Genomic DNA, 26601 nt, shown 5'->3' with positions numbered 1-26601 from the left:
ACATCTCAGTCAGAGGTTATAAAGGTCATGACCTTGATAAACATCTCAGTCAGAGGTTATAAAGGTCATGACCATGATAAACATCTCAGTCAGAGGTTATAAAGGTCATGACCTTGATAAACATCTCAGTCAGAGGTTTTAAAGGTCATGACCTTGATAAACATCTCAGTCAGAGCTTATAAAGGTCATGACCATGATAAACATCTCAGTCAGAGGTTATAAAGGTCATGACCATGATAAACATCTCAGTCAGAGGTTATAAAGGTCATGACCATGATAAACATCTCAGTCAGAGGTTATAAAGGTCATGACCTTGTTTAATGTCTTGGTTATAATAACTCTTTATTTCTAAAAACTATAAAAGTCTGTTTCTCTTTCAACATATCAAAGCTTTTCATGTGATTCTCTTTTACATCTGGTGAAAAACCTTTTGATGGAAATCGGGTCTGTCGAGTCTGGAACAGATGGAGAAATCTGGTAGTTTCAATCCTTTGACTTAGACTTAAGTCTGGGATAAGAGTCCATTTTTCAAGCTCTTTCTTTATAGTGGAGAATAGAGGAGCATAGTTTTTGCTCTAAGATTGTTGATATTTTTTTATGAAGTATCACACCTAAATATTTAACAGATTATGTTTGCCATTTAAATGAGTCTTTCTAAAGGAGGGGGCTCCAGAGAGAGAGAATTTCAGTTTTTTGTACATTTAATTTCTATCCAGACATTTGACCAATATCCTGAAGGAGATGCATCACATTCTATGGAAATGTCTGGTAAATGTTCTAAATATAATAGAACATCATCTGCAGCAGGCAATTTTATGTTCCGTCTCATCAATTGAGCCGCCATGAATTGTTTTTGATTGTCTAATATATTAAGTACAAAGTTAACTGTGTAGGTGTGTGTCCAGTATGCAGAACAATGAAAGGTTTATTCATGCATTACAATCTTAAATGTTTATTAATGACAACATCATTTTCCTCTACAAACGCCCCAATGTCTTTGTCATTTGGACAGATAGTGGGTCATTGAGTCGACGAGCATTAAATGTCTAAAGTGTGTTTTTTGTTCCTGTTCTAGATCTACAGCGATGTAAAGAGAAGATCACTTAGATCTAAGTTTAGATCTACAGCGATGTAAAGAGAAGATCACTTAGATCTAAGTTTAGATCTACAGCGATGTAAAGAGAAGATCACTTAGATCTAAGTTTAGATCTACAGCGATGTAAAGAGAAGATCACTTAGATCTAAGTTTAGATCTACAGCGATGTAAAGAGAAGATCACTTAGATCTAAGTTTAGATCTACAGCGATGTAAAGAGAAGATCACTTAGATCTAAGTTTAGATCTACAGCGATGTAAAGAGAAGATCACTTAGATCTAAGTTTAGATCTACAGCGATGTAAAGAGAAGATCACTTAGATCTAAGTTTAGATCTACAGTGAAGTAAAGAGAAGATCACTTAGATCTAAGTTTAGATCTACAGCGATGTAAAGAGAAGATCACTTAGATCTAAGTTTAGATCTACAGCGATGTAAAGAGAAGATCACTTAGATCTAAGTTTAGATCTACAGCGATGTAAAGAGAAGATCACTTAGATCTAAGTTTAGATCTACAGTGAAGTAAAGAGAAGATCACTTAGATCTATTGGACCTGTGTCTCTGTCACTTTAGTCGTCTCTAGTTTAGATCTTATGATGTAAAATGTGTTTATTGTGACATTAGGATTCATCTCTCTCAGATATGGATCAGCTCTACTTTATGTATTCATGTACTTTATGTATTATTTATAGATTTACAGGACTTTGAACATTGTATCAGATCCACAGCTTCAGAGTAGAAAGTGAGAGCGCCTCCTGGTGGAGCAAATACATTTATCAAAGTAAAAACACTTCCATTAAAAGTTCCTTTGACCAGAACAAATCTGCATCTTTATATTTGAGTTAAAAACTCTGTTCAAAGGCCACGCCCCTCTGAGGAAAAGTAAAGTCTGTTAGAACATCAAAAATGGACTAAACATGGTTCTAAGTCGTTTAACTGGGTTTCTTCTAGGTATATACATCTTTAAAATCGCGTAATTTGACCCAATATGTCATTACCTTAAAATAAATATGCTCTTCGTAACCTTTCAGATGGCATCGTATTAAACGTGTTGAAATCATTCTCGTGATTCTACTTTTGCTACACAGCTCTCTTGTCGAAGACAACACACAAACATAGTAACCATAACAACCGAACAAACTAATTAAAAAAAAAAAAAAGCGCTCATGCCTAAAAGTGCAGAGAGTGCACAGACTGAGCCAAAAAGAGATTAGAGGGTGGAGGGAAAACCATTTTCTAGGCAAAAAATTGCCTTTTGGTCCGGTTGTTTTTTCACCTGGAAATGTACAAACAAACAAGTTGGATAAACTTTTCAAGGTGGAACTGTCCCAGATACAGCTACAGTACAGTCCAGGTCCCTTTCAGTGAAACAAAGAACCTAAAGGGAGACAACGCTACGCTAACGCCTCTTGCACTGAATTGAATCTTCTTATTTTCCATCCATCTTCTTCCGCTTATCCAGCGCCGGGTTGTGGGGGCAGCAATTTTAAGCAGGAACTCCCAGACTTTCCTCACCCCAGACACTTCCTCTGGGGGGATTCTGAGGTGTTCCCAGGCCATCCAAGAGTCAGTTCCCCCAGCATGTCCTGGGTCTTTCCTGACCCTTCTTTGCTGTGGGACATGTCCGGAACACCTTCCCAGGGAGGCGCCCAGGAGGCTCCGTGTTGTGGGCTCGTTTTAAAAAAGGCAATGGCCGAGTCAAAATGCAGTTTTTGACGTTTATTTCAGTGCAAAAAACAATTAAGAAGTATAACAAAAATCTCTGTGCTCTTTACAAAGTGTCCAAACAACAAAATAGGACAAAGTATATTTACGTTGTCAGACTTTAAAGTTCTCACTTTCTCAGATTCTCAGTTGCTCAGGTGCTGCCAGCTCTGCAGCCACACTCCAACTCCCTGGCAGCCCCGCCCCGCTCAAATACCCCTCTGCCCCTCCCACGGGCATACATGAGCCAATCAAAATACATTCATAAACTACACTCAATTTCCCCCAAATGAATACATGAAAATACACCCCAAATAACACAAAATATTACCCCACCATTCCTACGCCGAATGGGCGGTCCCACTACAAATAAACAACAAAATACCAAAAAATAATTCCCTATGATCACATGATCATCGTTAGCGCACGCAACGGTGCCATAAAATGCGCCCCGTACCTTTACCTCCGTTTGGCCAATCAGCGGCCTCCTGCTGGTGCCAGAGTCAGGACTAAACATGGCCTCCTGCTGGTGTCAGAGTCAGGACTAAACATGGACCGGCCTCCTGCTGGTGCCAGAGTCAGGACTAAACATGGCCTCCTGCTGGTGTCAGAGTCAGGACTAAACATGGACCGGCCTCCTGCTGGTGCCAGAGTCAGGACTAAACATGGCCTCCTGCTGGTGTCAGAGTCAGGACTAAACATGGACCGGCCTCCTGCTGGTGCCAGAGTCAGGACTAAACATGGACCGGCCTCCTGCTGGTGCCAGAGTCAGGACTAAACATGGAGCGGCCTCCTGCTGGTGCCAGAGTCAGGACTAAACATGGCCTCCTGCTGGTGCCAGAGTCAGGACTAAACATGGCCTCCTGCTGGTGTCAGAGTCAGGACTAAACATGGAGCGGCCTCCTGCTGGTGCCAGAGTCAGGACTAAACATGGCCTCCTGCTGGTGTCAGAGTCAGGACTAAACATGGACCGGCCTCCTGCTGGTGCCAGAGTCAGGACTAAACATGGACCGGCCTCCTGCTGGTGCCAGAGTCAGGACTAAACATGGAGCGGCCTCCTGCTGGTGCCAGAGTCAGGACTAAACATGGAGCGGCCTCCTGCTGGTGCCAGAGTCAGGACTAAACATGGACCGGCCTCCTGCTGGTGCCAGAGTCAGGACTAAACATGGACCGGCCTCCTGCTGGTGCCAGAGTCAGGACTAAACATGGAGCGGCCTCCTGCTGGTGCCAGAGTCAGGACTAAACATGGCCTCCTGCTGGTGCCAGAGTCAGGACTAAACATGGCCTCCTGCTGGTGTCAGAGTCAGGACTAAACATGGACCGGCCTCCTGCTGGTGCCAGAGTCAGGACTAAACATGGACCGGCCTCCTGCTGGTGCCAGAGTCAGGACTAAACATGGAGCGGCCTCCTGCTGGTGCCAGAGTCAGGACTAAACATGGAGCGGCCTCCTGCTGGTGCCAGAGTCAGGACTAAACATGGAGCGGCCTCCTGCTGGTGCCAGAGTCAGGACTAAACATGGACCGGCCTCCTGCTGGTGCCAGAGTCAGGACTAAACATGGACCGGCCTCCTGCTGGTGCCAGAGTCAGGACTAAACATGGAGCGGCCTCCTGCTGGTGCCAGAGTCAGGACTAAACATGGCCTCCTGCTGGTGCCAGAGTCAGGACTAAACATGGCCTCCTGCTGGTGTCAGAGTCAGGACTAAACATGGACCGGCCTCCTGCTGGTGCCAGAGTCAGGACTAAACATGGACCGGCCTCCTGCTGGTGCCAGAGTCAGGACTAAACATGGAGCGGCCTCCTGCTGGTGCCAGAGTCAGGACTAAACATGGAGCGGCCTCCTGCTGGTGCCAGAGTCAGGACTAAACATGGACCGGCCTCCTGCTGGTGCCAGAGTCAGGACTAAACATGGACCGGCCTCCTGCTGGTGCCAGAGTCAGGACTAAACATGGAGCGGCCTCCTGCTGGTGCCAGAGTCAGGACTAAACATGGCCTCCTGCTGGTGTCAGAGTCAGGACTAAACATGGACCGGCCTCCTGCTGGTGCCAGAGTCAGGACTAAACATGGACCGGCCTCCTGCTGGTGCCAGAGTCAGGACTAAACATGGAGCGGCCTCCTGCTGGTGCCAGAGTCAGGACTAAACATGGAGCGGCCTCCTGCTGGTGCCAGAGTCAGGACTAAACATGGACCGGCCTCCTGCTGGTGCCAGAGTCAGGACTAAACATGGAGCGGCCTCCTGCTGGTGCCAGAGTCAGGACTAAACATGGAGAGGCCTCCTGCTGGTGCCAGAGTCAGGACTAAACATGGACCGGCCTCCTGCTGGTGCCAGAGTCAGGACTAAACATGGAGCGGCCTCCTGCTGGTGCCAGAGTCAGGACTAAACATGGAGCGGCCTCCTGCTGGTGCCAGAGTCGGGACTAAACATGGAGCGGCCTCCTGCTGGTGCCAGAGTCAGGACTAAACATGGACCGGCCTCCTGCTGGTGCCAGAGTCAGGACTAAACATGGACCGGCCTCCTGCTGGTGCCAGAGTCAGGACTAAACATTGACCGGCCTCCTGCTGGTGCCAGAGTCAGGACTAAACATGGACCGGCCTCCTGCTGGTGCCAGAGTCAGGACTAAACATGGACCGGCCTCCTGCTGGTGCCAGAGTCAGGACTAAACATGGACCGGCCTCCTGCTGGTGCCAGAGTCAGGACTAAACATGGACCGGCCTCCTGCTGGTGCCAGAGTCAGGACTAAACATGGAGCGGCCTCCTGCTGGTGCCAGAGTCAGGACTAAACATGGAGAGGCCTCCTGCTGGTGCCAGAGTCAGGACTAAACATGGAGCGGCCTCCTGCTGGTGCCAAAGTCAGGACTAAACATGGTCGGCCTCCTGCTGGTGCCAGAGTCAGGACTAAACATGGAGCGGCCTCCTGCTGGTACCAGAGTCGGGACTAAACATGGAGCGGCCTCCTGCTGGTGCCAGAGTCAGGACTAAACATGGACCGGCCTCCTGCTGGTGCCAGAGTCAGGACTAAACATGGACTGGCCTCCTGCTGGTGCCAGAGTCAGGACTAAACATGGGCCGGCCTCCTGCTGGTGCCAGAGTCAGAACTAAACATGGAGCGGCCTCCTGCTGGTGCCAGAGTCAGGACTAAACATGGAGAGGCCTCCTGCTGGTGCCAGAGTCAGGACTAAACATGGAGCGTCCTCCTGCTGGTGCCAGAGTCAGGACTAAACATGGACCGGCCTCCTGCTGGTGCCAAAGTCAGGACTAAACATGGTCGGCCTCCTGCTGGTGCCAGAGTCAGGACTAAACATGGAGCGGCCTCCTGCTGGTGCCAGAGTCGGGACTAAACATGGAGCGGCCTCCTGCTGGTGCCAGAGTCAGGACTAAACATGGACCGGCCTCCTGCTGGTGCCAGAGTCAGGACTAAACATGGACCGGCCTCCTGCTGGTGCCAGAGTCAGGACTAAACATGGAGCAGCCTCCTGCTGGTGCCACTGGTGCCAGAGTCAGGACTAAACATGGAGCGGCCTCCTGCTGGTGCCAGAGTCAGGACTAAACATGGACCGGCCTCCTGCTGGTGCCAGAGTCAGGACTAAACATGGAGCGTCCTCCTGCTGGTGCCAGAGTCAGGACTAAACATGGAGCGTCCTCCTGCTGGTGCCAGAGTCAGGACTAAACATGGACCGGCCTCCTGCTGGTGCCAGAGTCAGGACTAAACATGGAGAGGCCTCCTGCTGGTGCCAGAGTCAGGACTTAACATGGACCGGCCTCCTGCTGGTGCCAGAGTCAGGACTAAACATGGACCGGCCTCCTGCTGGTGCCAGAGTCAGGACTAAACATGGACCGGCCTCCTGCTGGTGCCAGAGTCAGGACTAAACATGGACCGGCCTCCTGCTGGTGCCAGAGTCAGGACTAAACATGGAGCGTCCTCCTGCTGGTGCCAGAGTCAGGACTAAACATGGACCGGCCTCCTGCTGGTGCCAGAGTCAGGACTAAACATGGACCGGCCTCCTGCTGGTGCCAGAGTCAGGACTAAACATGGAGAGGCCTCCTGCTGGTGCCAGAGTCAGGACTTAACATGGACCGGCCTCCTGCTGGTGCCCAGAGTCAGGACTAAACATGGAGCGGCCTCCTGCTGGTGCCAGAGTCAGGACTAAACATGGACCGGCCTCCTGCTGGTGCCAGAGTCAGGACTAAACATGGACCGGCCTCCTGCTGGTGCCAGAGTCAGGACTAAACATGGAGAGGCCTCCTGCTGGTGCCAGAGTCAGGACTTAACATGGACCGGCCTCCTGCTGGTACCAGAGTTAGGACTAAACATGGAGCGGCCTCCTGCTGGTGCCAGAGTCAGGACTAAACATGGAGCAGCCTCCTGCTGGTTCCGTTGCACTCTTCTCTTTTGTTTCTTAAACTGTTTTGTGAATTTGAATTGCCTCGTGTGTGAAATGTGCTCTACAAATAAACTTGCCATGAGGATCCAGGTCTCCATGTCCTCGACCACATCTTTAATACTGACAATCCGCAGATTACATCTCAGGTTGTCCAGTTTGTCTGTCAAAACACACAGCTGGCTTCTTTGCTGGTCAGGAGCTGGTCAGGAGCTGGTCAGGAGCAGAGCTTTCTAGCTTAGGTGTAGCACTGCTAGCCCGATTTCTCTGTGGTGTTTCATGTTCACAAAATAAGTGTCCAGTCTCTTTCTAGGTCTGCTCCCAGGTGAACTGATGAAGATGGATTCTTTCTGACCCGGTTCTGACCTCTTCTAGATATAATTCTGGTTCTGGCCTGTTCTAGACCTGTTCTGACATGTTTTTCTGCCTCAGGCTCAGCACAACACTCGAATGTTGGCGACATATGCAGCTCTGGATCCCAGAGTCCAGCTCCTGGGATACACCATGAAGGTCTTTGCCAAGGTACGAGTCCAAAGTCCACCCTGTGGTCCAGTCTCTGCACTAACGTCCAAAAGTGCTATTGTTTAGTACCTAAGCCTAACCCTACTTCAAACTATTAAAATGATGTATTCATTTTGAGGAAAAACAAAATGCATTAGAATTTCATGACCATTTCCTTCATCTTAAGGCAAGGCAAGGCAAGTTTATTTGTAGAGCACATTTCATACACAAGGCAATTCAAAGTGCTTCACAGCAGGAAAAATGCATTCAAATCACAAAGAAATTACAGAAACAGAAATACAATAAAATTAACTAAATTAAAAATTATCAATCCAACTGATTTTCTAAACTAATAAAATCACAAACAAAAGAGAAGAGTGCAAAGAAAAAAATCCTTTCAGTCATATGCGCAGCTAAACAAAACTGTTTTTAGCTTAGATTTGAACATTGTCAGAGTAGAACCTGTCTCACATCTTCAGGAAGACTGTTCCAGATTTTAGCTGCATAAAACTGAAACGCAGATTCCCCATGTTTTGTCCTGTCTCTGGGCACCAGCAGGAGGCCGGTCCCTGAGGTCCTCAGAGTCCGAGATGGTTCATATGGCACTAACATATCCAAGATGTACTTTGGTGCTAGGCCATGGAGAGACTTGTACACAAGCAGAGCTGCTTTAAAGTCTCTTCTCTGAGCCACAGGGGGCAGTGCAGAGACCTGAGAACAGGACTAATGTGATGGTACTTCCTGGTTCTAGTCAGGACTAATGTGATGGTACTTCCTGGTTCTAGTCAGGACTAATGTGATGGTACTTCCTGGTTCTAGTCAGGACCCGAGCAGCAGTGTTCTGGATGTACTGCAGCTGTTTTACAGCTCGTTTGGAGAGACCAGTGAGCAGGCCGTTACAGTCTAATCTACTGGAGACAAACGCATGGATAAGTCTCTCTAAATCTGGTTTTGACACTACATTTTTGATTTTGGCAATGTTTTTTAGATGGTAAAAAGCTGCTGATGTTATTGATTTGACGTGGCTATTAAAGTTCAAGTCTGAGTCCATTATTACCCCCAGATTTCTAATTTGGTTTGTAGGTTTTAGAGCGAGACTTTGGAGGTGACCACTAACACTTTCTCTTTGTTTCTGTGGCCAAAAACGATTATTTCAGTCTTGTCTGAGTTCAGCTGGAGAAAGTTGTTTTGCATCCACAAACTGATCTGTTGGATGCAGTGACAGAGTGAATCTACTGGTCCATAGTCACCTGCCGATAGTGAAACATAGATCTGAGTGTCGTCTGCATAATTGTGATAGGACACATTTTCACTGCGCATCAACTGACCCAACGGCAGCATGTAGAGGTTGAACAGAAGGGGACCCAGGACTGACCCTTGGGGCACTCCACAGGTCAGGGTCATGTGGTCTGAGACACAGCTACCAATTTCAACAAAGTACTTCCTGTCTTCCAGATAGGACCTTAACCAGTTTAGGGCGGGGCCAGTGATGCCCACCCAGTCCTCTAGTCTCTGTAAGAGGATCCCATGATCGACAGTGTCAAAAGCAGCACTCAGATCTAACAGAATTAAGACTGAGGCTTTGCCCGTGTCAGTGTTCAGGCGGATGTCATTTGTCACCTTGACAAGAGCAGTCTCAGTGCTGTGATGAGGTCTAAAACCTGACTGGAAAAACATCAAATGAGTTGTTTATTAAGAGTAAATCTGTGAGCTGTTGGTAAACAACCTTTTCAAGGACTTTGCCCCAAAATGGCAGATTAGAGATGGGCCGGTAATGACTCAGTACTGCGGCATCAAGACTGCTCTTCTTTAGGAGAGGCTTTATGACCGCAGTTTTCAAAGACATTGGGAATGTTCCAGATTGAAGCGGCATGTTAACTATGTGAGTGAATGGTGCTAACAAACTGTTCAGCACAGACTTTAGAAATCTGGTGGGTAACACATCAAGGCAGCATGTAGATGAACTCAGACTGGTGATGATCTCATGGACAGTTTTGTCAGTTACTGGTGCAAAGTGAGTTAGCTCTAAGTGTCTTGGTGGTTTTAGGGTAATTTTTTGCATTGTGGGATTTATAGCATTTTTAATGCCCTGAACTTTGTCATTAAAGAATAATGCAAACTCATTACACTTAGATGTGGAAATGAGTTCTAACGGCAGCTGAGCTGGAGGGTTTGTTAATCTGTTTACTGTGGCAAACAGGACACGCGAGTTGTTACTGCAGCTTCCAATTATTTCAGAAAAATATCTTTCCCTAGTTCTACATAAGATTAGGTTGTACATGTTCAGCTTTTCTTTGTAAATCTCTTTTTGAACCTGGAGCTTTGACTTGCGCCATTTCCGTTCGGCTCTGTGACACTCCCTTTTCTGTGCCCTGACCGAATCATCATTTCGCCTTCTGCTTATTTTTAACCATTTTAGCCTTTATAGGGGCGATGGTGTCCAGAACATTCAAAACACTAGATGTAACAGAGTTCAACAAATCATTTACATTAGAACATGAGACATTTTCAAAGTTTATCATTTCCATAAACAGTGCACCTGTGCCATCACTTATGTGTCTCCTCTGAAAAACTGCAGGACCAACCGGAGGTTTGGGAGAAACAGACAGGTCAAAGAAGACACAGAAATGATCAGACAGAGCAACATCGATCACATTAACATTTGAAATATTTACCCCCTTTGTAATTATGAGATCTAGAGTGTGTCCTTTGCTGTGGGTGGGGCCTCTCACATGCTGAGTAAGACTGAAGGTTTCAAGGACAGCATCAAGCTCTTTAGCGTTTCTGTCACAAATATTATCAACATGCACATTGAAATCACCTGTAATGACCAAACCATCAAACTCTGTGCATATGACTGAAAGCATCTCAGTAAAATCATCAATAAAACTTTGGCAGTGCTGGGGAGGCTTGTATAAAACAATGAAGAGAATGGATGGAGACCGTTTTAGCTCCATTTTAAAGGATACATACTCAAATGATGAAAACACCCCAAAAGACAACCTGCGGGTCATTATTTCATCTCTAAAGACAGCACAGACTCCACCCCCTTTTTTGTTTTCTCGTGTTTCAGATTTAAACTTAAAGTTGGGTGGAGCAGATTCTATCAGAACTACATTTCCTGTGTTTTTGTCAAGCCATGTTTCAGTTAAAAACATAAAATCAAGATTATAAGAAGAAATAAAATTATTAATTAAGAGAGATTTGTTACACAAGGATCTGACATTTAGCACAGCAAGTTTCAGACTAGTTTCAGTGGGACTGGGCTTTATCTTTTCACAGGGAATATGAATCACATTTCTCAGATTGGGCCTGACTCGCATTTTGTTTTTCCATCTGTGTGATGATGTGACTACAGAAATAGCACTAGGGGGGGCTCTTTTTACATAGGGCCCCGGGTTGGTTTGATTTTTAATGTGACAATAAGTCCCGGCAACGCTGAGACCCAGTGCATCCTAGCTATGGGAGATACCAGGTGAAAGGCGAGGTTGGATGGGTGGTGGGGCTTTTGTAGCCAAGGAGAGTTTGGGACCAGGTGAGAGGCGAGGGGGGATGGGTGGTGGGGCTTTTGTTGGTGTAGTCGGCTTGTGCAGGGAAGAGTTGATAAGTATTGACATAGCCCTTGCTATATTGGGCGTGAGTGGAGCCATCTTAATGCCTGATTTGATCAGACTTTCAAAATGGCTGGAAAGGCCCATGGGTGAGAGTGGAGATGAGAAGGAGAATGATGAATCTTTAGTGGGAGTAGATGTTGCAGGGGGAACCCAGGGCTGGTGTGAAGGCAGGGGCGATGACAGGGATGTTGTTGGGCTTGTCACAGATGGGTCCAAGGCCTTTGAAGATTGTTCCTTTGCTGGAGGCGGTGGAGGTGAATGTGGAGCAGCTGGAGCTGAATCCTTTGCTGGTGGTGGTGGAGCAGCTGCTGATGAATCTTAGACACAATTAAGTGCCAAAGGGTTATTTTGTTTCATTTGTAAAAGTGACACTATAAATGTGTCTGATCTCTGGTTGACCTGAGTTCATAACATGCCTGATGAGGATCTATGTTGATATGTTTACAATTCAAAATAAAAACGTTGTATTTGTCACGTTGCCATGGTAAAATGCTTTTAGACAGAGGTTTGCTGGCATCAACTTTAGTTGAAAATGGTAAGAAAAATGTCTTTGCCAAATTGTATTTGTAAATTCTTTGTGTAAATGTAAATGTTAAAGGCGTCGCTGTAGGACGTCTCATGCCACAGATTTAACCTTTAACACTTTTAAAAAAGCAATTTTGTTAACAAGCCACGCCCACATTACCTCTGATCGCACATGGGTGTCGTCCTTTGTTTACTGCTCGATTGTTGCCCCGGGTTTTAAAAAGTCCCTGGAAGATCATTACGGACCTTCACTTTTATTCAGAATCACTAAATGATAAATATTACAATGAAGAACAATTTAATATTTTGTTGAATTATTTTGTAAAGCGAAACTTATGAATTTAAATATGTGCAGTCTCCCAAAACATGATAATCACTTGGTCACATTCAGCCGGGCAGATTGTTGGAGAGGATGTGGCAGCAGGAGGCAGACTGTTGGAGAGGATGTGGCAGCAGGAGGCAGACTGTTGGAGAGGATGTGGCAGCAGGAGACAGACTGTTGGAGAGGATGTGGCAGCAGGAGACAGACTGTTGGAGAGGATGTGGCAGCAGGAGGCAGACTGTTGGAGAGGATGTGGCAGCAGGAGGCAGACTGTTGGAGAGGATGTGGCAGCAGGAGACAGACTGTTGGAGAGGATGTGGCAGCAGGAGACAGACTGTTGGAGAGGATGTGGCAGCAGGAGGCAGACTGTTGGAGAGGATGTGGCAGCAGGAGGCAGACTGTTGGAGAGGATGTGGCAGCAGGAGACAGACTGTTGGAGAGGATGTGGCAGCAGGAGACAGACTGTTGGAGAGGATGTGGCAGCAGGAGACAGACTGTTGGAGAGGATGTGGCAGCAGGAGACAGACTGTTGGAGAGGATGTGGCAGCAGGAGGCAGACTGTTGGAGAGGATGTGGCAGCAGGAGACAGACTGTTGGAGAGGATGTGGCAGCAGGAGACAGACTGTTGGAGAGGATGTGGCAGCAGGAGACAGACTGTTGGAGAGGATGTGGCAGCAGGAGGCAGACTGTTGGAGAGGATGTGGCAGCAGGAGGCAGACTGTTGGAGAGGATGTGGCAGCAGGAGACAGACTGTTGGAGAGGATGTGGCAGCAGGAGACAGACTGTTGGAGAGGATGTGGCAGCAGGAGGCAGACTGTTGGAGAGGATGTGGCAGCAGGAGGCAGACTGTTGGAGATGATGTGGCAGCAGGAGGCAGACTGTTGGAGAGGATGTGGCAGCAGGAGACAGACTGTTGGAGAGGATGTGGCAGCAGGAGGCAGACTGTTGGAGAGGATGTGGCAGCAGGAGGCAGACTGTTGGAGAGGATGTGGCAGTAGGAGACAGACTGTTGGAGAGGATGTGGCAGCAGGAGACAGACTGTTGGAGAGGATGTGGCAGCAGGAGGCAGACTGTTGGAGAGGATGTGGCAGCAGGAGGCAGACTGTTGGAGAGGATGTGGCAGCAGGAGGCAGACTGTTGGAGAGGATGTGGCAGCAGGAGGCAGACTGTTGGAGAGGATGTGGCAGCAGGAGACAGACTGTTGGAGAGGATGTGGCAGCAGGAGACAGACTGTTGGAGAGGATGTGGCAGCAGGAGACAGACTGTTGGAGAGGATGTGGCAGCAGGAGGCAGACTGTTGGAGAGGATGTGGCAGCAGGAGACAGACTGTTGTCCCGTTGTTCACAAGTTTAGACTGAGATCAACAAAGATAAGATATTTTTATAGGTAATATTTATAAACCTCCTGATCTTGGCATTACTCATTTTAATGAAAGCATGGACAATGTTTTAAATAAGATAAAATATGCCATATCCTTTGGTGATTTTAACATTAATATCTTTAAGTATGAAACTCTTGTTCCAACAAGTGAGTTTCGAAACATATTTCATACTAATTACTTTTTCCTGCTCTAGATAAACTAGGAAATCAATACATCTGCAACACTTATTGACAATATATTGTTTAATAGGTTAAAGTTTGAAAGTTTGTCCGCACTAATATATACAGATATAAATGATCATTTAGGTACATTTAAGGTTACATTTAGTTCATTAATAGTGTTAAAACGGGCGAGGTGGCACCACACACCTAAAGGAATTTTAGTGGACCCAGTAAATAAATATAAATAAAAATAATAATACAAGAAATCTCTTTTGATCAAATATATCATCTTATCATTCTTCATACAATGCATTTATTACATCATGTAAAATGTAAAAAATGTTTCCCATTGATATCCTTTGTCAGAGGAATAGGAACAAATATAATCCTTTGTTTACACTTTGTCTGGAAAATTCTGCTGTGATAAAAAGTAAGTTAAATAAATAGTATCTTTCATCTCCATTAAACTTAGCAATATATGCAGTATAGATATAAGGTGAGGAGCTCGGCCACACGGGGGGAGCTCAGAGTAGAGCCGCTGCTCCTCCAGCTGAGGTGGCTCGGGCATCTGTTTCGGATGCCTCCTGGGCGCCTCCCTCGGGAGGTGTTTCAGGCATGTCCCACCGGGAAGAGGCCCCGGGGAAGACCCAGGACACGCTGGAGAGACTATGTCTCTCGGCTGGCCTGGGAACGCCTCGGGATCCCCCCGGAGGAGTTAGAGGAAGTGTCTGGGGAGGAGGAAGTCTGGAAGTCCCTGCTCAGACAGCTGCCCCCGCGACCCGGCCCCGGATAAAGCGGCAGAAGATGGATGGATGGATATATGCAGTTAATCTTAAAAAAAAAAAAATATTTCACCTAGTGAAGTACAGTGGGGAAAAAAGTATTTAGTCAGTCACCAATTGTGCAAGTTCTCCCACTTCAAAAAAAAGTATAAACCTGGAGGAGTTCCACATGAAGGAGAGATCTGACTCTCACAGACGAGAGACAGTGGAGCTGGAGCCTCAGCAAAAAATCACAATTGCAGATTTCTTTTCGACAAAAATGGAAGGAGTGTGGTGACTTTATGAATACTTCAATACCAATCAATATGATTAAAAAAAATCACTAATCTAAGGTTTTATATAGTCATAATAGTAATCAGAACACTAATGCATATATTATGTATATATACTTCTGATTTGATCAGCAATAGCCATATGAAAAAATAAATACATTCTTTAGAATATGTAGAAAGATATTTCTTTACAGTAAAAACATTTTCTGTTCAATTTGATTTGGATTAGCCCATAACCTTAATCATCTGTCCAAAAAAAAGAACAAAAAGAAAAGCTTCTGTCAATTTGAGCTTGTTAAATAATTAATTGTAGGTTTTGGCCTTAATGATGAGCCTTTTGGGTTTCTGCCACACTCATCACACTTTTATTTAATGTCATGTTATATTATGTTAACCTCGGTATTTATTAAATCAATCAATAAATCAATACAATACAATTGTCCCCTGAATAAGTGAATTTTCCACAGCAGACTCTGTCTTAAAGGAGAAGTCACAGATTAATGTAGAACACTTGTGTATTCACTCATGTTTACGCTCATGTTTACGCTCATGTTTACACTCATGTTTACACACTCACATTTACACACTCACATTTACACACTCACATTTACACACTCACATTTACACACTCACATTTACACACTCACATTTACACACTCACATTTACACACTCACGTTTACACACTCACATTTACACACTCACATTTACACACTCACGTTTACACACTCACGTTTACACACTCACGTTTACACACACATTTACACACTCACGTTTACACACTCACGTTTACACACTCACGTTTACACTCTCACGTTTACACTCTCACGTTTACACTCTCACATTTACACACTCACATTTACACACTCACGTTTACACTCTCACATTTACACACTCACATTTACACACTCACGTTTACACACTCACGTTTACACACTCACGTTTACACACTCACGTTTACACTCTCACATTTACACTCTCACATTTACACACTCACATTTACACACTCACACGTTTACACACTCATATTTACACACTCACGTTTACACACTCACATTTACACACTCACGTTTACACACTCACGTTTACACTCTCACATTTACACACTCACGTTTACACACTCACGTTTACACACTCACATTTACACACTCACGTTTACACTCTCACGTTTACACTCTCACGTTTACACACTCACGTTTACACTCTCACGTTTACACACTCACATTTACACACTCACGTTTACACACTCACGTTTACACACTCACATTTACACACTCACGTTTACACACTCACATTTACACACTCACGTTTACACTCTCACGTTTACACACTCACATTTACACACTCACGTTTACACACTCACGTTTACACACTCACATTTACACACTCACGTTTACACTCTCACATTTACACACTCACGTTTACACTCTCACGTTTACACACTCACGTTTACACTCTCACATTTACACACTCACGTTTACACACTCACGTTTACACACTCACGTTTACACTCTCACATTTACACACTCACGTTTACACACTCACGTTTACACACTCACATTTACACACTCACGTTTACACTCTCACGTTTACACACTCACGTTTACACTCTCACGTTTACACACTCACATTTACACACTCACGTTTACACACTCACGTTTACACACTCACATTTACACACTCACGTTTACACTCTCACATTTACACACTCACGTTTACACACTCACGTTTACACACTCACATTTACACACTCACGTTTACACTCTCACGTTTACACACTCACGTTTACACACTCACGTTTACACACTCACGTTTACACACTCACATTTACACACTCACGTTTACACACTCACGTTTACACACTCACATTTACACACTCACGTTTACACACTCACGTTTACACACTCACATTTACACACTCACGTTTACACTCTCACATTTACACACTCACGTTTACACACTCACGTTTACACTCTCACGTTTACACACTCACGTTTACACTCTCACGTTTACACTCTCACATTTACACACTCACGTTTACACACTCACACGTTTACACTCTACCCTCACGTTTATGCTCACTTGTATTCTCCCTGTCAAATAAATAAATAAATCACGTCTATACTATCACGTTTTTACAGTCTTTTTTGTCAGGGTTAATGTCTTTGTTGCTAATACGTTTTAAAAATATATTTTAAATTTGTTTTTAAATGTAATTCTTAACCTGCTTTTTTATATCTCAGAGGTGTGATATCGGAGACGCCTCCAGGGGCAGCCTGTCGTCCTACGCTTACATCCTGATGGTGCTGTACTTTCTACAGCAGAAGACGCCGCCCGTTGTGCCCGTTCTCCAGGAGGTATACAGTTCAATACCCTCTTTTACCTGAAATATTTTTATCACATTATTACACCTGTCTTAACCGGCCGCCCTACTTGGCCTTATTGAGTCTGGAGACCTGCACTCGCAAGTTTACACATCTCTGTTCAAATTCCAGGTTTTGGAATGTAAAAAAATGGGTGAGGGTGAGAAGGAAACTGGTCAGGGAAGATGCCAAAATTCAATTCTATTTATTTTCGTAACGCCCAAAATCACAAAAACAGTGGCCTCTGAGGGGGACAGTGAAAAAGCAGATTAAACAATGTCTATAGGGACGAGGGAATGATGTCCCAGAGTCCTCTGTCCTTAGACCCTCCTTCTGTCCTTAGACCCTCCTTCTGCAGGAAAAACTACAAAAAACCAAGCAATTGAAGGAGTACTTTTACGGACTACGACAGTCTGAGGACTACGAAAAGTCTGAGGAATAAAGTCTGGCGGTAATGCAACAATTGGATGCCAACCGCCATAAAACAACAACAACAACAACAACTACAAAAAACCTCCTCGGGGAAAAAGTATAAACCTGGAGGAGTTCCACATGAAGGAGAGATCTGACTGTCACAGACGAGAGAGACAGTGGAGCTGTAGCCACTCAGGAGGAGAACCAGTTCTTCAGGAAGAGAACCAGTTCTTCAGGAGGAGAACCAGTTCTTCAGGAGGAGAACCAGTTCTTCAGGAGGAGAACCAGTTCTTCAGGAGGAGAACCAGTTCTTCAGGAGGAGAACCGTTCTTCAGGAGGAGAACCGTTCTTCAGGAGGAGAACCAGTTCTTCAGGAGGAGAACCAGTTCTTCAGGAGGAGAACCAGTTCTTCAGGAGGAGAACCAGTTCTTCAGGAGGAGAACCGTTCTTCAGGAGGAGAACCGTTCTTCAGGAGGAGAACCAGTTCTTCAGGAGGAGAACCGTTCTTCAGGAGGAGAACCAGTTCTTCAGGAGGAGAACCGTTCTTCAGGAGGAGAACCGTTCTTCAGGAGGAGAACCGTTCTTCAGGAGGAGAACCGTTCTTCAGGAGGAGAACCAGTTCTTCAGGAGGAGAACCAGTTCTTCAGGAGGAGAACCGTTCTTCAGGAGGAGAAACCAGTTCTTTCAGGCAGATGAAGGACCGTCCATATGGGGTAGAGACCGCTTCACCGGGGACTCGAGGAGCACAGGTCATTGCTCCTCGATTGCAAGTGGAATTAAATATGAAATATTGTGTGTTCGAATAAGTAGTGTTTATCAGAGAATAGTAGGCCATCTGCAACTTCTGTATCTTGTCGTTCCGTCCCAGGCTCCTGGGAAATACTTTTTGTTATGGTTTATATCAAGTAAAATAGTTAAACTTCTTCCACCAAAAGTTCCTCAAGCGGGAACTTTGCAGTTTGTGGTAAATCGTCTGTAGAAGTTAGAAAATATTCAAACATTAGCCTTTCATAGCATTTTTCACTTAATTTATCTCAGAAAGTAAAAGGGTCACACTCTTCATTTTTGGCTCATAAACAGACAATACAATGAACATTTGATATGTGAAATATCAGGTTGAAGGGCGTGGTCGTCTTGAATTAGTCATATGTTAAAACAGCCATAATTTCAAAATGATCTCCTATTGAAACAAGCTCACCATTAGGGTTGTGTTCAAAATATCGATGTCGTCACGGACTTCATATCGATACTGAGTCACAGTATTGATATTTATTTTATTTAAAAAAAAAAAAAGAAAAAAATATTTTTTTTTTTGTTTTGTTTTGTGGCCCGGAGGCTTTAAAGGAGGTGGAATAGTACTTTTCTTCTGCTGTTTGTGCTGCTCCTCTGGTCGAGGTGAGAAGGAGCTGGACCTGATCAGAAGCTGATCTGTGCAGAAGATGCTGCTGCAGCTGTTCAGACCATGAAACATACAATACTTTACTAGAATGTGTTCCTTATACTTCTATTTGGATCAGTTGGATGGATGAAGTTATTAGAGCAGAATGGATTTATAAATAAGCGCTTTGTGGATAAACATGAAATGTCATACATTTTATTATCCAGAGTAAAACCATGACCCGTTTGATACATTTTTAAGACCCTTTTTTCAAAAATTTATCAAGATACATCTCGTAATGAGGGAATTGTATCAGAATATACAAGTATCGGGTACATATTGTATCTGTATCGGGATCGTATCGTATCGCGAGGGTCTTGGCGATACCCAGCCCTACTCACCATGGGTTTTTTGACTCACCAATTTTTCACATACATTTCAGATTTGACTTCATTAGGCCCCTTAACTCATACTAATAACAACATGTTAAAATAAGTTCCAAATTCTTTATAATACGTTCCAAACAGTTCATATCACAAGCTCCACAAGAGGCACGAGCAGAAAATAGTTTAATTATGCATAACCATCATACTATCAAATAAAAACTGTATCTGGACTAATTGTGATCAAAGAGATGGTTTCCTCGGCAACATGGATGTTATGGAGAAGAAGACAGTGGGAACTTCAGGACTGAAGCCCTGAGGAAGGACATGTCCCTGTTGGACCTGCCGTTGGGCCAGACACTTTCAAAGTTCATGATACTGTCAAATGATGCAATGTGACCAAGATGATTCAGTGTCTTCAGTACATGAGATGCACCTGTGAGATGTCCAACTGTTTGTCCAAGGGCCAGTGATTCTGGTGTTTGTTTATAGCATCGGAAGCAAGAGAGACTATATCTTGCTTCTGATGCAAGATATAGTCTATCTTCTGTATCTACCTCTGTATCTACCTGAGTTGCATCAATGAAATTTCCCCATGTGGGACAAGAAAGGAATATCTTATCTTACCTCGGCAAGGAGGTTAAAAAGTTCTTGGTTTTACTCTGGATACAAAAATGTATGAAATTTCATGTTTATCCACAAAGCACTTATTTATAAATCCATTCTGCTCTAATAACTTCATCCATCCAACTGATCCAAATAGAAGTATAAGGAACACATTCTAGTAAAGTATTGTATGTTTCATGGTCTGAACAGCTGCAGCAGCATCTTCTGCACAGATCAGCTTCTGATCAGGTCCAGCTCCTTCTCACCTCGACCAGAGGAGCAGCACAAACAGCAGAAGAAAAGTACTATTCCACCTCCTTTAAAGCCTCCGGGCCACAAAACAAAACAAAAAAAAAAATATTTTTTTCTTTTTTTTTTTTTAAATAAAATAAATATCAATACTGTGACTCAGTATCGATATGAAGTCCGTGACGACATCGATATTTTGAACACAACCCTAATGGTGAGCTTGTTTCAATAGGAGATCATTTTGAAATTATGGCTGTTTTAACATATGACTAATTCAAGACGACCACGCCCTTCAACCTGATATTTCACATATCAAATGTTCATTGTATTGTCTGTTTATGAGCCAAAAATGAAGAGTGTGACCCTTTTACTTTCTGAGATAAATTAAGTGAAAAATGCTATGAAAGGCTAATGTTTGAATATTTTCTAACTTCTACAGACGATTTACCACAAACTGCAAAGTTCCCGCTTGAGGAACTTTTGGTGGAAGAAGTTTAACTATTTTACTTGATATAAACCATAACAAAAAGTATTTCCCAGGAGCCTGGGACGGAAGTCATTTTCTAGGCCCTTTCTGAGAGCTAGCCTATGGCCTATAGTGCTCACGCTGCCATACTTCCCCCATAGCTCCTCCTACTGTGCTTTTAGAGACTCTTGGCACCACCAGAAGACTCTACCTCCTGCTGTGCTTTTAGAGACTTTTGGGACCACCAGAAGGCTCTACCTCCTACTGTGCTTTTAGAGACTCTTGGGACCACCAGAAGGCTCTACCTCCTACAGTACTTTTAGAGACTCTTGGCACCACCAGAAGGCTCTACCTCCTACTGTGCTTTTAGAGACTCTTGGGACCACCAGAAGGCCAGCATTTAGAGTGAAGAGCTCTGTTTGGATGATATGGTTCTATAGCATCTTTGAGATGGGAGGGGCCATGTCACTTATGGCTTTGTAAGTCAGGAGGAGGAGTTTAAATGTGATTCTAAACTGGACAGGAGCCAGTGAAGAGACTCCAGCACCGGCGTAATGTGCTCTCTTCTTTTAGTTCCTGTTTGTAATCTTGCTGCTGCATTTTGAACCAGTTGAAAGCTTTTTATAGAGCATTTAGGACCTGCTGTGAGCAGGAGTTAAGCTACGTACAGACCGCAGACGCCTAAACTCGCCCGACGCAGAATTTGAGCGCATGTACATTTGAAAGGTTTACGCACCGGACGCGCGCTCTTGACGCCCTGGCCACTGTACACAGGCGCGCTCGAGCTCTCTGCGCACATGCGCAGTAGAGGTGTTGTCGCATGAGCAGTGGAGTTGTTGTCATGACCTTTCATTGTGTAAAATGGCAGATATCGAGAGTGTTGTTTTCACGTTTTTGGTTTGTTTCTGTCTCTGTTCCACCGTGAATACATCGTGCAGCTCCTTTCTCCCACAAACAGCCACAATCAGTCTTTCGTCTGCCATTGTTGACGAGCAAGGAAAAAGTGGCTCTTCTTGGGGAAGTCCACGGGGAATACCGGAAATGCAGGGGAAATACGTACGTACGTAGGTCACTGGAGCATCAGCTCTGATTGGCTGCTACTGCGGCGCATCTGCTGCAGAGAACTGAACATATCTGAGCACGTCGCGCCGGCCGCATCGGCCGGCGCGACGTGCTCAAAGCGTCGAGAGCGTAAGAAAACGCACCAATCGCGCCGCGAAAACGAAGAAATGGCGCCGCGAATAACGCACTACATGCTCGACACTAGAGCTGGGTTTCGATTCAAATTTCAAGAATCGATTCGATTCCGATTTTTACGTTTCAAAATCGATTTTTTCCGATTTTCTCAGATCCTCTCCGATTTCAATCTGATTTCCGATTGGATCCGGGGGTTAATGTTATTAAAAATGAAAAATGTATTTGAAGCGTTTCCTTCACTTCATGACTGTGTAGAGAAGCAACATATTAAAACTAGTATTATATCAATATTAAACAGAGTATTGTAGTTACTGATGAAAAGGTCAAGGGTCAATCTACCTTCAAGAGAGAGAATCCAGGAGTCCTGAATTATCTTTCTTGAAGGTAGATTGAAGTCACTGAGGGAAATGTAGAAAATCATTTTAATTTAAAAAAAAATAAAAAAATCGATCTTTGGACGTACGAATCGATAATCGGTCATTAATATGCGAATCGATTAAAAATCGGAAAATCGATTATTTCAATAATCGATTATTTCTATAGTAAACGCGCGTTTACTATAGACTTTGAATGTAAACTGGACGCTTCGGCCGCGACGGTGTGGAAGCCCCTTTACAGTAGTCTAATCTAGATGTTACAAATGCAGGAGACGTTTTTCAGCATCGCTTTTAGGCCGGATTCTTCTGATTTGATCTATATTACGCAGATGGAAATAGTCTGTTTTACAAGCTTGATTTATATGAGCTTTAAATGAGAGCTCCTGGTCCAATAAGACTCTGAGGTTTCTTACAGTAGAACTGGAGGCTACACTGACATTGTCCAGTGTGACTATCTGCTCAGATAGAGCGTCTCGTAGATGCTTAGGACCAGCACAATGACCTCGTTTTTTTCAGGGTTAAGAAGCAGATCATTAAGTGTCATCCAGGTTTTTATCTCCTTCACACAAGTACTAAGTCTGTCTCCTTGATCGCTCTGATCAGGTTTCATTGATAAATACAGCTGAGTGGTATATATATCTATATATATATATATATATATATATATAGATATATAGATAGATATAGATAGATATAGATAGATAGATATATATCTTTTTTTTAAAGCATATTACATTTGTTTGCCTGAAGAACATGTTTTCACTTTCAAATTACTCAAGCTCGAGATTTAATTGAATTAATTTATTTATTGTTTAAATTGTATTTATTTCGTAATTCGTGTTTATACAGGGAGTATATAGGCTCCGATTTCAATAAAGCAAAAGGCCGTGTAAACAAGTTTTCAATAAATGTTGAACCCGTCCGGCCCTTGACTCCGGCAATATTTTTTTATTTGTCCCACTGTGTATTTGAGTTTGACACCCTCGCTTTAGAGTAAGGGGAGGAGTTCTGATTTTCATGAACAACTGTTACCTATCAGATAAATAGGATGTAAAGCAGCTGAGGGCGGGGCTTCTGAGGGCGGGGCCTCTGACACCTACATCACATTCTAACCTCTGCAGTAGAATGTTGTGGTCGATGGTCAAACGCTGCGCTGAGGTCCAACAGAACCAGGATTGAGACCAGTCCATCGTCAGCGGCTGATAACAAATCATTTGTGACTTTAACTAGTGCAGTTTCAGTGCTGTGGTGGGCTCTGAACCCTGCTGTGGTGGGCTCTGAACCCTGCTGTGGTGGGCTCTGGACCCTGCTGTGGTGGGCTCTGAACCCTGCTGTGGTGGGCTGTGGTGGGCTCTGAACCCTGCTGTGGTGGGCTCGGAACCCTGCTGTGATGGGCTCTGAACCCTGCTGTGGTGGGCTCTGGACCCTGCTGTGATGGGCTCTGAACCCTGCTGTGATGGGCTCTGAACCCTGCTGTGATGGGCTCTGAACCCTGCTGTGATGGGCTCTGAACCCTGCTGTGGTGGGCTCTGAACCCTGCTGTGATGGGCTCTGAACCCTGCTGTGGTGGGCTCTTGACCCTGCTGTAGGGGGCGACAAAGCTGTTTTACTACAACTTTTTCAAGGATTTTCGAGACAAAGGGAAGATTATAAATAGGTCTGTAGTTTAACAATAGTTCAGGATCTAGATGAGTCTTTTTCAGAAGAGGTTTAATGACGTCATGTTTGAAGGACGTGGAACATAAACACTTTCTACTGAAGTATTTATTATATTCAGAATAGGGTCTATAATTCGGGGCAGAATGTCTTTGAGGAGCTTGGAATGGGGTCTAGGACACAAGTGGAGCTTTTAGAGGACATAAGGGCTGAAGTTCTCTCTCTTGATCAACAGCTGAACATTTCTACATTTACAGCTGGATTTATCTGAGACGTTAGATTTACAGCTTGGGCTGGTTCAGGGCGAATAGTGGGAGTCATTTCATCTCATTTATCTCTGATTGTTTTTATTTTATTGTTAAAAAATAGGAGGAAATCCTCAGAGCTGAGAGAAGCTGGGAGTGAGGGCTCTACTGCTGTGACAGTTTGTTACCATGGTTACAGCGCTGAAAAGGAATCTAGTGTTACTTTAGTTGACTTCTATTAGATGTGAATAGTCTCTGGTTCTGGCCTCACACAGAGCTGCTGATAGGACAGGAGCTTTTAGGGATTCTTCTGTGTGAGAGCGACAAAATAATCCCTCCAACTTTCTAACTCTTTTTTTAAGTGAACGCAGTTCTCGGTTGTACCAGGAGGAGGCGCTTTGGCCTAATGACCTTCTGTTTTAACGGCGCTACAACGTCAAGAGCAGACTTCAGAGAATTCATGGGCAACAATGAGGTCACTAATCTCTGTTCCATACGTTAGGACAAGATCCAGAGTGTTCTTGTGAGTGTGAGTCGCTTTATTTACATTCTGAGTGAAACCAATGCTGTCTAACAAGGCGCTGAAGGCATTACTGAGAGCGTCATCACTCATGTTCACGTGGATATTAAAGTCTCCAGCTATAACTATTTTATCCCAGGCTAACACTAAGTTTGATATAAAGTCATAAAACTGTTAAAAACTCGGAATAAGGACCAGGAAGTCGGGAGATAACTATGAACAAAACTCCTTTTTGGTTTCTCCAAATTGGACACATGATTAATACAATGGCTACAGCGCTGAAAATAAATCTAGTGTTACATTTGTTAACATCTATCAAATTTGAATAGTTTCTGAGTTGGGCCTTATTGCTGAGCCGACTTAAAGGACAGAAGGCAGATTTTCTATCCTTTTAGGGATTCGTCCGTGTCTGAGCGACGATACGGTCTTTCTAATTTTTTTTAACCCTTTTTTATGTGAACGCAGTTCTTCATTGTATCGTGGGGAGGCCTACCCCGAAAAGACAGTGGGGCAACACTACCCCGTGGACCCACCATCTATGGTAAGGACCATAAGGTGTTTTGGGCAGTGGTCAAGGACTGGTGCCTAGGCAACCAAGGTCACGCACACAGTCTCTAGCACTGGGGACATGTAATGTCACCTCACTGGCAGGGAACGGAGCCCAAACTTGTGCATGAGATTGCGCGTTAACGGCGACGAGAGGTGTGATCTTACTTCGAGCCCCACATCTCCGCCACCATGTGTTTGTGTTCAACACTGGGGTTGTGGCGGCCTACGGGCCAAACAGCAGTGCAGAGTACCCGGCCTTCATGGAGTCCCTGGGAGTTGTACTGGACAGTGCACCAACTGGGGATGCCGTTGTTCTACTGGGGGACTTCAACGCCCACATGAGCAATGCCAGTGACACCTAGAGAGGGGAGATCGGTAAGAACGGCCCCCCTCACGATCTGAACCCAAGCATTGTTCTGTTATTGGACTTCTGTGCTAGTCACAGTTTGTCCATAACAAACTCCTTTAAACACAAGCTTCAAACACAAGCTTGTCCATCAGTGCATGTGGCACCAGGACACCCTCGATGATCGACTTCGGCCATGTGTCTTGGACACTCTGAACAGAGGGGCAGACCTTCCATCTCTGCAGGACCTGTACGTCTCCGGGACTCTGGGACGAACAGGTTGGTTCACAGCCGACCCTTCTCACCCTGGACATGGACTATTTGAGCCACTCCCCTCAGAACACTGTCACTTTAACCATCATTTAATCACTCACTGTTCACTTCTTCCCTTCATATGTAAACTCAACTGTAAATGTGTGTACATATTAAGTCTATTTTTTATTTTATTCCTTTTTATCATAGAGACCATTGTTATTTTTATCCCATATCAGATTTAAATTGTTTCTTTTGACTAATTAATTCTTCATTGTTTTATTGTTTTCTGTTGCACCGAATCACCAAGACAAGTTCCCATGTTTGTGAATTCTGTTTATTGACAATGGCAATAAACCTATTCTGATTCTGAATTTGTTAGAAGGAGGCCGGTCCCTGAGGTCCTCAGAGTCTAAGATGTACTTTGGTGCTAGGCCATGGAGAGACTTGTACACAAGCAGAGCTGTTTTAAAGTCTCTTCTCTGAGCCACAGGGGGCAGTGCAGAGACCTGAGAACAGGACTAATGTGATGGTACTTCCTGGTTCTAGTCAGGACTAATGTGATGGTACTTCCTGGTTCTAGTCAGGACTAATGTGATGGTACTTCCTGGTTCTAGTCAGGACTAATGTGATGGTACTTCCTGGTTCTAGTCAGGACTAATGTGATGGTACTTCCTGGTTCTAGTCAAGACTAATGTGATGGTACTTCCTGGTTCTGGTCAGGACTAATGTGATGGTACTTCCTGGTTCTAGTCAGGACTAATGTGATGGTACTTCCTGGTTCTAGGCAGGACTAATGTGATGGTACTTCCTGGTTCTGGTCAGGACTAATGTGATGGTACTTCCTGGTTCTAGTCAGGACTAATGTGA

The 26601-nt window shown here is 44.6% G+C and overlaps 1 protein-coding gene across 1 annotated transcript in view; it reads left to right on the top strand.

The window, feature by feature from the left end:
- tut4 (terminal uridylyl transferase 4) overlaps nt 1-26601 on the top strand; it is a 112175-nt gene that overhangs the window by 64678 nt on the left and 20896 nt on the right. Inside the window, exons 20-21 of the mRNA XM_072438270.1 lie at nt 7607-7696; nt 16974-17087. Of these exons, the coding sequence (XP_072294371.1) occupies nt 7607-7696; nt 16974-17087 (204 nt within the window). The remainder of the gene's footprint in view (nt 1-7606; nt 7697-16973; nt 17088-26601) is intronic.

Source organism: Eucyclogobius newberryi, unplaced genomic scaffold, assembly GCF_026437365.1.
Source record: "Eucyclogobius newberryi isolate DKJ021-1_F unplaced genomic scaffold, fEucNew1.0.hap1 SCAF_9, whole genome shotgun sequence".
In the NCBI taxonomy this organism is placed as follows: domain Eukaryota; kingdom Metazoa; phylum Chordata; class Actinopteri; order Gobiiformes; family Gobiidae; genus Eucyclogobius; species Eucyclogobius newberryi.
The sequence above is the reverse complement of the archived record's forward strand: the minus strand, read 5'-3'. Positions and strand labels throughout refer to the sequence as shown.